Raw genomic sequence first — 14,585 nt, 5'->3', positions numbered from 1 at the left:
GATTCGGATTAGCCTACTTCAGGACCTTTTCGAATCTTACTCCATTTCTGCTTGGCATGTAATGGTGCCTGTCCGTTGGGTTTTTAGAGCTGGTCTTTGCTTCCATGATTAGTAATCGAATATCGAATATCGGAAATATTGGAAATATTAATGGTATTTCGGAAGCCAATAAATCCTATACACTTCATCATAATTCCCATTTGAAGACAATACAGCCGAAATCTCTGACTCACAGCCAGGAAAACTTTGGTTAAGTCAATTGACGGCTGCATGCTCATCCCTCTCTGCGTGTTCATGCAGAAGAGTCTCTGCATGCACGCGCTTTTAGTCCCTGCACGAAATTATATCTTAAAAAAATCCAGCCCTTCAATGGCTTCAATAATGCATTGAACCAAAAACTAAACTCCGAGGAGCATATCAGATGAACTATAAGAAAGAGGGAGTTTTGCTGCGGAGGATCATCGGGATCGGGATAAGTTGCTTGATGAATGATCACTATGGGTCGGGCAGGTTAGCCAGCATTGGGATTCAAATCAATAAGATATGGTCATTCAAAAGTGAAAAGAAATTGGTGAAAATGAAGGAAGGCTGAAGAGCTGAGAAGTTTGAAAGATTAACTACAAATGATACAAATGAGACCACTAATGACATTAGTACGAATATATTAGCAGGAATATATAAATATATTAAGTAATAATGTCTAGCATCAATGCGAAACTAATCTTCATATTTTTAATCATAAATATTATTATGATTAATATATATTTATACTATTGTGTTAATGTGTTATGTGTTATGTGTTAATGTGTTAATGTAATTAATGTGATTAGCGTGTATAATATGGATTGAGATTTAGCAAATAGAGTTCGATTTTATTGATGAATTAATCAAATAAACAACAATCAAGCCCAGAGGGTGACAGCCGAAGAATCCTTGAAGCATATTCTATCGATTGCTCGCCTCTGGTCATATAAAGGAACTGCTGAAACGGAAAACGATTTCCAGCACTACTTTATGTCTTCTACTCTCCGCAGAGTACTCAACATCAGTAAGTACTTCTTTTACTTTCTATTTTTGCCTAGGTCGCAGTGAAGTCTCCACTTTCCTCCTGCTTTAATGATTTGGCCATAAAGAAGCAGTATCAGGCAACCTTTGAGAACTTCCCTCCTGGAGGAGCACATGCCCAGGCACTTTTGGCAAGGCCAATAATTTGGAGAATTGCGTAATTGAAGGAACATGCATTACCTAAATCAATTACTTCGGGGCAGTGATGCATGGCATAGTGCATTGACACTTGTGTATGACAATGGTGCATGGATCGGCTCCAAATCGGTATCAGTCGTGAACCAAACCAACATGAAAACCAGATCAATTAAACTCAATGATTTATATTAAATAAATTCGATGATATAACCAATGTAATAATAAGCAATTCGAATTCGCATGGCTCTCCTATTTTATTATCGATTTAATATTTATTTATTTATGTTGACATTGTGATAATTAGTGAAATAAGATTCTTTGAGCACTTCTACATTTTGGCTTTTTACTCAAATCTCCAGGACCCAAATGCTCAGGAGAAGCCGTTGAGCCATTCATTCATATTTATTTCAACTATTTCGTATGTACGTCCATGAAGGGACACGTATTTTAATCAATAGGGCCAATGCCATCTAGACACAAGGCCATCATATCATATTCAATTACATTCAACTCACAATAGCCATAATACTCATCTGTATGTCTCACTCCTTTATTGTTGAGTTTGTGTGATGATTGAAAAAGAGAAACAAAACAAAATATATAGGAACGACAAGACTATTTATAAGTATGAATGAGGTGAAAGAGCGTCCCGTCAAAACCTCAGAATATGTTAATTTGAAGAATAAATTCAATAGCTTGATATTGTTGATAATTAATTACATACAACTCATGCTGACTTTCTTGCAATCGTTCTTTGCTCTTCTTATGTCGTGCTGCTTCAACCAAGATCAAGCACCCAGCCCGGGCTATGGCTGCACTGTTGCGAGCTGCCTTTCATGCTCTGCCCCTAATTTCTGTGGTCTCTGCTAAAACAATTACATCTTGATGATAAATACGGAAACTTCAGCTCCCTACTGTATGCCAGTCGCTTGTTCAATTCCCAATTGTGCCACCTGCTATCAGCCGAATAAATGCTCTATCTGTGCGGAGGGCTACGCTGTTGCGAGAAATAGCACATGTGTCACTGCTTCAACAGATCCCATAGTCTGCCCAAATAATTGTCTTGCATGCTCTAACGCAACTTCATGCACACTATGCGCATTTGGATTTAATATTCAGAATGGAGCATGCTTCCCAAACAATGGTGAAATCATTCAGAACTGCATTGCAACATTCACAGGTTTCAGCTGCCAACTTTGTAAACCAGGGAATATGGTGAGCCCAGGATACCAATGCATCCCTACAAGTACAGTGAGTTGCCAGCTTTCCAACTGCCAAACCTGTAACTTAAACAACGAATGTGCAGAATGCTCCGAAGGCTTTTAGTGGAATAATTAAACAAAACTATGTGAAAGCCTCACATGTGATGTTCAAAATTGCAAAAACTGCCAGGATGGAGACAACTCAACAAGCAACTAAACAAAGTGCGCCGCCTGCTTGCCGAGCTATTTCTTGAATGAATAAAATGAATGTCTTCCTCAATATTATGGGTGCAATGTAGAAAATTGTGTGGCTTGTGTCGATAATGCTGAAGTCTGCGGCCTTTGCAATGAAGGCTACTATGTCAAAGTTACTGTTTCTGGCTCAATTTGCCTGAAGTTTACAGGCTCAAGGGCTTATTAGCTGAACACTTCTTCGCTGATGTACTATCCGGTTGAAAACTGCTTGAGTTATGGTCCCACCATCCCAGGAACATCCATTTTAACTATAGGCTGCATAACATGCGCGACTCACTTTTTGAATATCGCAGGATACTGTGTCGCAAATCTCACTCAGTCCAACTATAACTGTACTATTCCCAACTGCGCATATTGCAGCCAAAACAATTATTGTGCAAAGTGCGAAGACGGATTCGTTTCATACTTTGGAAACTATCAGAACTGTGTTAAAATGTATTCTCCTCTTCAAAACTGCAGGCTCACATCCTTATTCACTTCCGAATGCGTTATCTGTAATATCGGCTACGTCCAAAACATTAACAATTAGTGCGTCAGGTATTGGCCTAGCTCTAATTGCGCTATCCCGGGATGTGAGTTTTGTCTCATCTCAGGCTAATGCTCTAGTTGCAGATCAGGGTATTCCCTTGATGGCATTACTTGCACAGCAGACTGCCCAATTTTAAATTGCTACGAATGCGAGTCTGCCACCACCTGCGCCCAGTGCAACTATCTCTACAGCCCCAACGAAGCAGCAACATCCTGCACTAAATCCTCGACCATCTCCTTGACTGATTGCACCAGTTTCAGTGCCTAATGTTCTTCCTGTAATATGCTGCAATGTACAAGCTGCTCGACAGGCTACACTCTGAGTGGAAACACTACGAGTGGAAGTGCTTGTTGCCCCGCTCCCAATCAAAATGTCTTCGGGTGCGCTGTCTATGAAAACGCATGCTCTAATATCTGCATTCAATGCCAAATAGGATTCAACATTGTTTAACTTCCCTACTTTAACTTTTCAACTCAATGCATCAACGGGTATTGCCCAATCTCAAACTGTGCGTTTTGTGCCACCAACAATGCATGTTCTGTCTGCATGGAGAACTTTACTGTGAGCTCCACTGGGCAATGCACGGCCTACACTCCTTTAGCAAACTGCAATGTGTCAAACTGCCTAACTTGTAATTCAGACGGGACTTGCAACGCTTGCTTAGTGGGATATTATTTAATTTCTGGTGCAGGTGCAGGTGCATGCGTTTGCCCATTTCAAAATTGCTTAAAGTGTATGGGAAGTGCATATTGCTCCATCTGCGCTTACCCGATGGTCAGTGCTTTTCCCAACGGCCCGGATTGCCTTCCATAAGTCGTTCCTCTCACTAATTGCCAAATTACGAACTGTGCTCAATGTCAAAACACCCAATATTGCGCAGTCTGCGCCTCTGGCTATTCTCTCGCTTCAAACGGAACATGTACTCAAAATCAGTGCGATAATATTAATAACTGTATTCTTTGCAACCTAAACCAATAGTGTTTTTTGTGTAAACCTGGGTACTACCAGTCGACGCCATTGAATAAGACCTGTATGCTGATTCCCAGTGGATATTCGTGCTTCGTGTAAGGCTGCGCAATCTGTCTCACTTCGACTACTTGTTCAAAATGCTACAATATGTTTTATCTTGGCAATGATGGCCTATGCCAATAAAATACCTGCGTTTCAAATTGCCTATTGTGCTACGAGAATAACACATGTTCGATTTGTAGGAATGGATACTACAGGAGCATCATCAACAATGGGATTCAGTGCGAAGCTATAAATAGCTCAACTGCTGCTAACTGCTCGGGAATCAACTATTGTGTTTCTTGCGTGAGCAACTCAGTCAGCGGTGTCATCTCTTGTACTTCTTGCTATCCTGGATTCCTGCCCAGTTCAGATCAAAGCAGCTGCTTGCCTCAAGTCTGCTAAGTTGGTAACTGCCAGATCTGCTTGCCCTCCACATCAAAGCTTTGCCTCGCATGCACTCAAGGATATTCGCTCAACTCCTACTATCAATGCGTTCCATTCAACCCTACCCTACAAACTTCCACTTGCAACATCTATGGTTGCATATTCTGTGGGTCTAACAATACTTGCGCCAAATGCTTGATCGGCTGGAACACCACTGCATCGGGAGCCTGCGTGACTGACTAATATTGTGATGTTGCCAATTGCGGAAACTGCACAACTCCAACACTTTGTTACAGCTGCAAGGCAACATATAATCTGACTTCAGCAACTCTCTGCTCCCCATCTTGTGGCATTACAGGCTGCGAACTCTGCTCAAGCTTCACTTAATGTCAGACTTGCTTGGGAGACCTTGTTCCAACAAATAACAACCAAAACTGTTCATGCCCTTCGACCTATGTGAGCAGCGGATTAAATACTTGTGCATGCCCCACAGGTTTCACACCTTACACAGGAGTATGCTATGACTGTAGCACCCCAGGAAATTGCTCAATTTGCAATGCGACAAATGTATGCTCAACTTGCCTGGATTCCACCTTCGTGATTGTTGACAATAATTGTGTATGCCCTGATGCTACATTTTCATTCACTGGAAGTAGCTGTGTTTGTCCCGTGGATACCACTCTCTATCAAGGCTCTTGTGTCCAATGCACTGTCAGCAACTGCTTGAATTGCTCAAGCCAAGATAACTGCATTGCCTGCATTAATAACCTGACTCGTTTAACTGCGACTTCGTGTGGATGCCTTTCAGACTTCACACCAACTGCTGATAATTATTGCGTCTGCACAGAAGTAGGGGCCACACCCTCACAGGATGCCACTCAATGCTTTTTATGCATGGCCAATTGCCAGTATTGCACCGCCGATAATTTATGTGGAGCGTGCCTAAATACCTTCATTATAAACTCAGATAAAACTACCTGTACATGCGCAGCTGGATAAACTGCATATAATGGCGTTTGCTACACTTGTGATTCAATAGTGGTTCCTTACTGTACGACTTGCAACGCCACAAATATGTGTCAGACCTGTGCTGATAGCTTCACTAATATCGGGGGAGGCTGCTCTTGCTCAACTGGCACAACATTATACAACTCTCAATGCGTTCTATGCAGTGTTCTAAACTGCAATCTATGTCAAACAGCAAACAGCTGCAACCAGTGCTCACCAACTTATTCTCTCTATTCAGCCACTGTATGCATGTCATGCAATATTAATAACTGCAATGCCTGCAGCAGCCCTAACTTCTGCAGCGAATGTGTGAGCGGTGATTATTTGATAAGCACGCAAGGCACTTGTATCACTTGCACTGTTGCCAACTGTTTAGCTTGTTCCAACAATAATGTGTGTGCAGTGTGTGAAGCTGGACACTCCTTCGGGGTTAATGGAAAAGCATGTGTGAAGTGCCAAATTCCTGGCTGCTCAGTTTGTTCAACCAACAACAATTGCTCTGCTTGCTTAACAGGATACACTGTAAGCACTAATGGCCAGGCCTGCAATCTTTGCGCATATCCTTGTGCGACTTGCAATTCCAACGGAAAATGTTCCACATGCCAATCGCCGTTTTCCATTAATGCAGCTTTTAATGGCTCCTGCTACAGCTGCACTAATTCGAACTGCGCCAGTTGCCCAGAAACAAATACTGCAATCTGCACTCAGTGCTCAACCAACTATGTCCTTAATGTAAGCCAATTATGCTCCTACAAATGTTCGAGCATCTATTGCTTGAATTGCCAATTCAATAATGTATGCACACTTTGCTCTGCAGGCTACGCTCCCGATGGACAATCAGGTTGCAATAAATGTACAGGAGCGCCGTCTTGTGTTCAGTGTTCTCCTACTGATTTAAGCACTTGCTACCAATGTGCGGATGGCTTTTATGCGATCAAAGGCACGTGTATCCAATGCAAATACAGCTATTGCAAAACCTGCAATGCTGATATGTGTCTGACATTCAGATAAAGCTCAGGCTTGATAGGAGTAGCCTTCAATAATTCGATTTACCCTGCCGTCTGTGACCCCAGCTGTGCAGTATGTTCCTCGTCGAATCCGAGCATCTGCCAAACCTGCCTAACTGGATACGCCTATAGCAATGGAATTTGTGTGCCTTGCAATGGTAATTGCAAAACCTGTTCTAATTCTAGTCCTAATATTTGTTTATCCTGCTATGGAAATGCAAACTTAGTTCAATAGAACTGTATTGTGTGCACTGATAATTGCTTGACCTGCAATTAAGGCTCACCATCTTCTTGTGTAAGCTGCATCAATACTTACTTCTTAACCTCAGGTTCATGCGCCCAAGAATGCCCCATTCTTTGCAAAACATGTACCAGTAGCACATTCTGTGTCACATGCAATAGTGGTTATACTGCTACATCAAATGGTACTTGCTTGCCATGCCTGTCATCTTGCCGGCAATGCTCAGGAACAGCTCCAGGATTATGCCTTTAATGCGGCGAGGGCTTCTACCTAAATGGCAATTCCTGTATTTCATGCACTGTAAACTGTAAAGCATGCAATTTCGCAGGATGCATTACTTGCGTTGCAGGATTCTCATTAACTTCTACTTTCACTTGCGCACCTACTTGCATTCCCCCATGCGCCACGTGTTCAGCTACGAATGCGGCACTATGCTCAAGTTGCATATTGGGCTACAACTTCAATCCAAACACAGTAAATTGCGATGCAGCCCCCACATCTGCTTGTCCAGGAGGAGTCTGCTTCTTTTGTCCTTTCGGATATATTCTCAGTACCAATCAATGCAAACAGTGCACTCCTGCTTCAAACTGTGCTCGTTGTAGCCAAATAAACCCCTCAGAGTGTACAAGTTGCATGTATGGTATGTATCTGAACAGTAGTTCCTTTACTTGTCAAAGCTGTCCAAGCACTTGTGCAACCTGTGCCAGCTAATCTAATTGCCTTACTTGTATATCGGGATACGTAGCAACACAACAAACAGTTCCAAGTTCAATCCAATGCCAGCAGTGTGCTCTCCCATGCAATACTTGCACAGGAACCCCTCAAACTTGTTTATCATGTAGCCCTGGATACCAGCTGACTGGTTGGAAGTGCTTGACCACATTTAATTTCGGATTCACTGTAGAATTGAACACAGACTTAACAACTTTCTATAACAACTATAATTAATTTTTATTGGCCCTAGTTAACATCTATGGAAGCACAAACGTCGGCTTGGTCAGCATGACCTCAATCACTGAAGGATCTGTTAACGCTGCTGGCAATATGGTCACCATAGCGTCAAGTGATAATAGTGTAAATGCGTATTCGAACCTGAATAATGTCTTAACTACTGGAAACAATATCGCAGGAATGCCGATCTTAGCTTCGACTGTGACAGTCAACGGAGGATCGATCCCTGATAACCCAAGCGGACCTAACCTGGCTCTCATTTTAGGTATCTGTATTCCCATTGGTGTCATACGTAAATTTTGTTTAATTTAGTCATTGGAGTTTTGGTTTATTTCTTATGCATCCGAAAGAAGAATAGCATTCCTCCAGTTAACTACAATGCCAACCAAGATACAACTGTCCGACAAACATTTGAACTTACTCAAGAGGATAAAGGATTGTGATTTTATAAAGGATATTGATTTGGTATCTATTACTTTATTTATCAAGTCATATCGAATATTATCTCACTCAAATTATAATGTTTAAATCTCCAAACTATAATAGCTAGGCTCATCGATATTTACTTATCTTCAATAATCTTTCATCTGCTCATCAATGCTCCCTCAAGATTCCTCCTCAGCATTTTACACGCCTTCTTATTGGGCTTCAAGTTTGACTTACTCTGGCTTTGGCTCGACTTTACGCAATTTCACATCCCCAACTTTCGTGAACTTCTTAATTTGATTGACATCTTCGAGTTTTTCTCCTCTAAATTAGAGATACCATCCATCTGGAGCACTTTCGACAAATTATTTCCAGTCAATAACCTCATCGCCCAACTTGTTAAATATCTCAGTCCAACTTTCGTTTAAATCAATTTTTGTTTACTTCAGGATTCTTGAAGTAATTCCAATTTCGAGTTTCCGGATTACTTACTTTTCTTCGATATTCTTTCTGGATTTTCTTTTTGAACCACGAGAAGGGCTCTTGACAACGGCCTTTATCTCTTCTTCTTCTGTTTTGAAGATCTAAAGGCTCTGCTTGAAGAAGTTGGCCACTTTTTCGGTAAATTATTCTTAGGCTTCTTCGCTTATTGGCTTCGTCGTAACTTTTATCTCTTAGAAGTGCCAAAATTCCTTTGTTCTTCTTCGTAAATGGTAAGAATAAATAATAACGTACTCTTATTTCTTGTCGACCTTCTTCAATTCCTCTCCTCCTACTTACTCCTCTCCAGATTTTATGAACTATTGCCAATTAATCTTTTCCCCAAATGCTTATTTGTTGATGGAGATTGCTTTTTCGTATAGCTCGAATCCGTACGCAGCATTCTTGATGGCCTTCGATTCATTCTATCCAGCATAGGAGCTCGCTTTGTTGACTTTGGCATAAAAGATGAGCGATTTTACATTTTATGGAATATCCTCAATGTTGATTACGATGCCGTCATCCATGTTAATTTGGCTTCGGTAATGCCTCAAATCATTCACGCATTGTGCATATTGAATTTTTTCGCAACTCTTATCCGTTTCAATTGTATTTAATAAAATCCCTTCGTTACTGAAGCAATGAACTCCTGCTATTACTTGATGTGGCTTAGTTGGCTTTTAAAATCTATTCGACGTCACTGAAAAGCAAACTGTATTCTCTGTGTTCAACAAAAATTCCTGGTGCTACTCTGAAAATAATATATTATCCTTTTCTTTCACTTTCGTGAGTTATGCTTCATCTATTTCTCCACCCTGCATTTTATCTTCAGCTTATTGAATTTCGTCTTCCCTGGCCTTGATGAATTCTTCCAAGGACCCATCAAGTTCTCTTTTTAAAAGCTTTGCAAAAGAAGAAAACTTGTGGCTATCTGGGTGGTCATAAGCGATGTGAACATACCGAATTTTATCCCCTTTATTTATCAGCCTTTGCTCCTTTTTCTATTTAATTTACTTGTTCTTTGTTTTGAGGGTCCTGCATTTATCGATGATTGGGTTCATACAATCCTTCTCAAACACATTGCTAAGAGATTTTTCTTTAGCAAGAATTTTATCATATGATTTGAAAGCGAGCTCTAAAACACTGGGTATATACTAAGTTTTCAGAAGATGCTGGAAGTCATTGGGATAGAAATTCTTCTTGTAAAGGGTAACTGAGGCACTGCGATATATTCCTTATAAGAATTTGCCCGCCATGGAATAGTAAGTTTCTTTTTTCGCGACAACCCTCCTGTTGTGATCTTTCTTCCTCGCAATTTCGAGGATCCTTTATTTCTATTTGATAGCCTCATTTTCGGTTTCAATATTGTCACTTTCGTGTTTGTTCTGCTTTTTGACTCTTTCGTTGTATGTGCTCTTATATTTCGCTATCTTCAAACATTCCTCGTGCTATTAAATCTCCAAAACTGCCTCTTCTAATGCTCTTGTGGTGAGTATCTCCAAAATAGGATGAACCTCCGTATCAAAATCAAATAACTATGTGTATTAAATTTGTGTTGATGCATTGATTCCTGTTTTCTTTGCCAGATAGGGCTTCTGTTTTGGCAGTTCTTTGAATTCGTCAGTTTGTATTTTTATATTTACTTCCTGAGCTTTTTCGATTCGCGGGTCTTTCAGAAAGAAATGCAGATTTGCCTATATTTTTGGGTTTGGCGTTGCCTTGATATCATAAGGTGACATTTTCTTTTTGTTCCTGTTGAAGTTTGCCAACTGCTTTTCCATGTTCTAATTTTTTATTTTTTCCTTTTAATTTTCAATATAGGCCTAAGTATAAATGCTGGATTACCTCTTCTTGAGCTTTGACATTCAGGGCTTTGAATTTCTTGTCGGTAACAATCGCCTCATACTTCTTTTCAGTGTTTTCTGGCTGGGACTCACGATACTTGGGCTTGAGCTTGACAATTTTGGGAGGTGCATCAAAAGTTCTGGTCTTTCTGGACTGATTCTGATTTTAAATCCATGAAAATATTTCATCGACGGTGCTTTTATCCTTGAGATCTATCTATTTGATCATACTGGCTCTATCCTTAACTTTGAACAGTTAAAAGCTATTCACGATATCTTTAATTTGCAGATCTACATCATATCATTACGAGGTGTACATTGATCCTTATCAAAGGCAATAGTGATTGGCAGTCCCTCGAATTATTGCCTCTCGTCGAGAACGCTAAACAGTAACTATTTCTGTTCGTACAGAGGTTGCTGTGCGTCGATAAAGTACATTATTGAGGTCGTTCCTGTTGACTGCGAGCCGATCAACTCGTGGTTTCTAATTGAAAATAAGAGAAAAGAGTTGCCACATATGTCTAAATTATCGACAATGATCTAGTCTTCATTATCGATCTCACGAATTTCAGGACGCACCTGCGCGACGACACGCTCCAGAAATTTGGTATCTCCAAAGCACAAAACTTTCAAACTCATTAATTTGTAACTTATGTAAGCAATTCAATAACTTTAAAGGTAGCGAAATATAAAGTAAAGTATCGCTTTTTCATTCTATTTCAATTTTAGTCATCCATAATATTCCCGATCTCAATTATCCATGTTAGATATTTGTGTTGTCTCCTATAATCAATAAATTAAGCTCATGACGGTTATGTCATCTTATGCCAATATAGATCAAGTGAGTTAATGAATAGCCCTTGGAACTCAGTTTTATAAATAAATTTAAAATCGAGAAAGAAAGAAAATGAAGTTAGTTTGCATCAATTTCGCATTTATTGTGAATTGATTTGCTGAAAATTTGAAGCTATTTGCTGGCTTTTATTCTTTGTCAAGCATTTCAAAAAGGTGTTCATTTGGAAACACGAATATGAGAAGATACATGGAGGGAGATATGCACGAATTAAATGCCTTTCAAGCAAAGATCCGAGTTTAAAAAATATAAACAAAAGTGAGAACAAATAAAAAGTTCCGCATCCGGGGATCGAACCCGGCCCGTCAGGGTGAAAACCTGATATCCTAACCATATAGACTAATGCGGATTGCTTACTAGCATGGGAAAAATGAAATATTTATGGCTTATTTTTCCCTTCACAGAAATTTTCCAATAAAGTCTTGACTTGTATTCGACCCTCAATTGTTTCTTTTCGAATCCAATAATTTTGGGTCGTCAAATTCAAAAATATCTGATTATATGCAGGAATATCCCCTCAAAACCTTATCAATTATTAATCAGATAAGAATGCATAATCTGTTCACCATTAGGGTTCCATTTTTGTTTTATTCGCCGATAAGAAAAAAGAGACTAACTATTATTATGGATTTGGCATTTCCAATGCTTAAAAATAAACACAAAAAGCTGTGGGAAAATTGAGAAGCAAAGGTTATATACCATTCATATTTGCATTCAATAAAAACCATAAAATCTTGCTAATTGTGCAAGCGGCATTAAGCTCAGCCCAAATAGTATGCTGCGGAATAAAGGTTATTAGATAGCTAAAAAGGGGGCGATCCGGGAATTGAACCCGGGACCTCTTGTACCCTAAACAAGAATCATACCACTAGACCAATCGCCCAATTCATTGATCATTCTTCTCGGTTTCTATCTATATCATATTCTGCTGCAATGAGCGCTCTCAATCAAGACACCGACTTACTAAAGCCAAAACTAAATGTGAAATAAGGATGTAATTCATGAAAAAGAAATTCTTATTCATAGTAGAATATTGAAGATAAAAAGAAGGATAAAAGCCATAAATATGGACAGTTAGGATATTCCTGAACTATTGCATGGTTCTTTACTTTCAGGAAGTGGACAACTCATTTAAAATTCCACTTAGTTAGATTGCAAGTTTCATGCAAGTCATTCCTCTATTATTAAGTCGATAATAGATAAGAGGAGGAAGGATCAAATGATTTATATTCAATAGATGTCTTTTATCTTTTAGTTTTAAATATGTACAAATTGCCAGCCTTTCTCAGAGCATTTAATAATTTTCTACAACCAATAAGAGCCTCGATGAACTAAGTGTAAACAACCTTTAAGGCCAGATATGGTCTGGCCACTCGCAAAGACAAGCCCGAGCTGCCTCATGAGAACGTAGACGACAAGCCCATCGCAAGCCTTGTGAATAAGCCCAAAAATTAGAAGGCCAAGAAAAAAGATAAATAGGCTGCTTTAGATGCAGAAGAAGGAAAATTCGAAATTAAAACTCCCAAGGGAACAAGAGATTATTTGCCAAATCAAATGGCTATTCGACGAACTGTGATCGACCAGATAGTAAAAATCTTTAAGAAGCATGGCGCTGTTGAAATCGATACTCCCGTCTTCGAGCTCAAGCATGTTCTCACCAACAAATATGGCGAGGATTCAAAGCTGATTTATGATTTGGTTGACCAAGGCGGGTAACTCTGCTCGCTGAGATATGACTTGACCGTACCTTTTGCAAGATTCATGGCCATGAACACAAACATTCAGAAAATAAAGCGGTTCCACATTGGAAAAGTGTACCGCAGAGACCAGCCGACTATCAATAAAGGCCGCTTCCGGTAATTTTATCAATGCGATTTCGATATAGCTGGGACTTACGACTCCATGATTGCTGATGCTGAGGTGCTTTCAATAATGCAAGAAATCCTCTAAAGCTTAGGAATCAAAGATTACAAAGTGAAAGTGAATCACAGAAAGATACTCGAAGCTATGATAAAATAAGCCAAGTGCAACCCAGATTTATTCAAGGCTATCTGCTCAAGTATTGACAAACTTGACAAACTCTCCTGGAAGTAGGTCAAGTAATAGCTTGTCAAAGCCAAAGGAGTAAAAGAGGAGGAGGCTGACATTCTTGGCGTATTAACTCAGAACAAAGGAGATCCTTTTGAGCTGTTAAACAAGATAAAGGAAGGGCACATCTTCAAACAAACCCTCTAATCAATAGGAGGCGAAATCACTGAAATGTAAAAGTTGTTTACTTATCTCGAAGCGATGAGTCGAATATAGAAGGTCTCTTTTGACTTGTCACTCGCTCGAGGACTGGATTACTATACTGGTCTCATTTTCTAAATAGTGCTCACAGATAAAAAGTCCGAGTTGGGTTCAATTTCAGGGGGCGGAAGATATGACAATTTGATTGGTATGTTTTCACAACACCAGATTCCTTCAGTTGGAGGCTCTTTAGGAATCGAAAGATTGTTCACAATTATCGAAAAGCTCTACGAGGCAAAAGTTAAGTAAAATGAAGTTGAGGTATTCGTTGCAACAATCGGAAAGATTCCCGTCGCAGAAAAGCTAAGGATTTTGAGTAAGCTCTGGGCAAGTAACATAAAAGCAGAAACCTTATATGTTGAAAAAGCAAAAGCAGACAAACAAATTTCACATGCTTTTAATTCACAAATCCCAATGATCTTATGGATTGGAGAGGATTAACTTAAAACAGGTAACCTCAATCTGAAAGTACTCTGTCATTAATTTCATAGATCTTGTATAAGCACGAGGAAGTCAAGGTGCAGTTGGAAAGTATCGGGGAGTCCATCATGCCATACGTTATTGCATTTAGAGAAGATTATGCCTTGGGGAAAGTCGAGTTCAAGGACGCAAAGAAAAAATGATCTGCATGTCAGTCTATATTCGTTAAGTTGGTTAAGTTGCAAATGCTATCACTTGCTTGGCGAATCGCATCTCATTCCAAGCAAATGACTAGTGCAATACTTTCGAATAAATACAAAATGACTAATTTAATGAATACAAATTGAGTTAAGTCGAGAATAATATCATCATATCAATCAAGAATTAGGGATGGAATATCAATATTAGCTTCACTATTGTAAGTTAGCCCGAAAATACTGTATTTATGCAGTTCTTCGAGGGCTGATGAACTGGGCCAAATT

At 39.6% G+C, this 14,585-nt stretch overlaps 1 protein-coding gene, 2 non-coding genes and 1 pseudogene across 3 annotated transcripts; 2 read left to right on the top strand and 2 right to left on the bottom strand.

The window, feature by feature from the left end:
• Positions 1-2,435: 2,435 nt before the first annotated feature.
• On the top strand, positions 2,436-8,077 carry LOC148299074 (uncharacterized). Its single transcript, XM_088276398.1, has 3 exons — positions 2,436-2,454; positions 4,004-4,166; positions 6,606-8,077. Exons 1-3 carry the CDS (start codon positions 2,436-2,438, stop codon positions 6,832-6,834), a joined length of 411 nt encoding a protein of 136 aa, XP_088132524.1. The 3' UTR covers positions 6,835-8,077.
• A 3,278-nt stretch (positions 8,078-11,355) lies between these two features.
• On the top strand, positions 11,356-13,497 carry LOC148299071 (histidine--tRNA ligase, cytoplasmic pseudogene; annotated as a pseudogene).
• TRNAE-UUC (transfer RNA glutamic acid (anticodon UUC)) lies at positions 11,671-11,743 on the bottom strand. Its single transcript has one exon. It is a non-coding gene; the product is annotated as a tRNA-Glu (tRNA).
• TRNAP-AGG (transfer RNA proline (anticodon AGG)) lies at positions 12,206-12,277 on the bottom strand. Its single transcript has one exon. It is a non-coding gene; the product is annotated as a tRNA-Pro (tRNA).
• Positions 13,498-14,585: the final 1,088 nt, after the last annotated feature.

The sequence above is a fragment of the Brachycentrus maculatus genome, unplaced genomic scaffold (genome assembly GCF_059751285.1).
Source record: "Brachycentrus maculatus isolate JH-2025_06_01 unplaced genomic scaffold, ASM5975128v1 h1tg001371l, whole genome shotgun sequence".
Classification (NCBI taxonomy): Eukaryota; Metazoa; Arthropoda; class Insecta; order Trichoptera; family Brachycentridae; genus Brachycentrus; species Brachycentrus maculatus.
Note: the sequence above shows the minus strand (reverse complement) of the source record. Positions and strands in the feature narration are given on the sequence as shown.

Excerpts from the sequence above, each read along its gene's own strand:
- LOC148299074 (XM_088276398.1), top strand. Across the intron at positions 4,167-6,605 it reads CTTTGCAACCTAAACCAATA|CTCAGGCTTGATAGGAGTAG; the intron begins GTGTTTTTTGTG and ends ATTCAGATAAAG.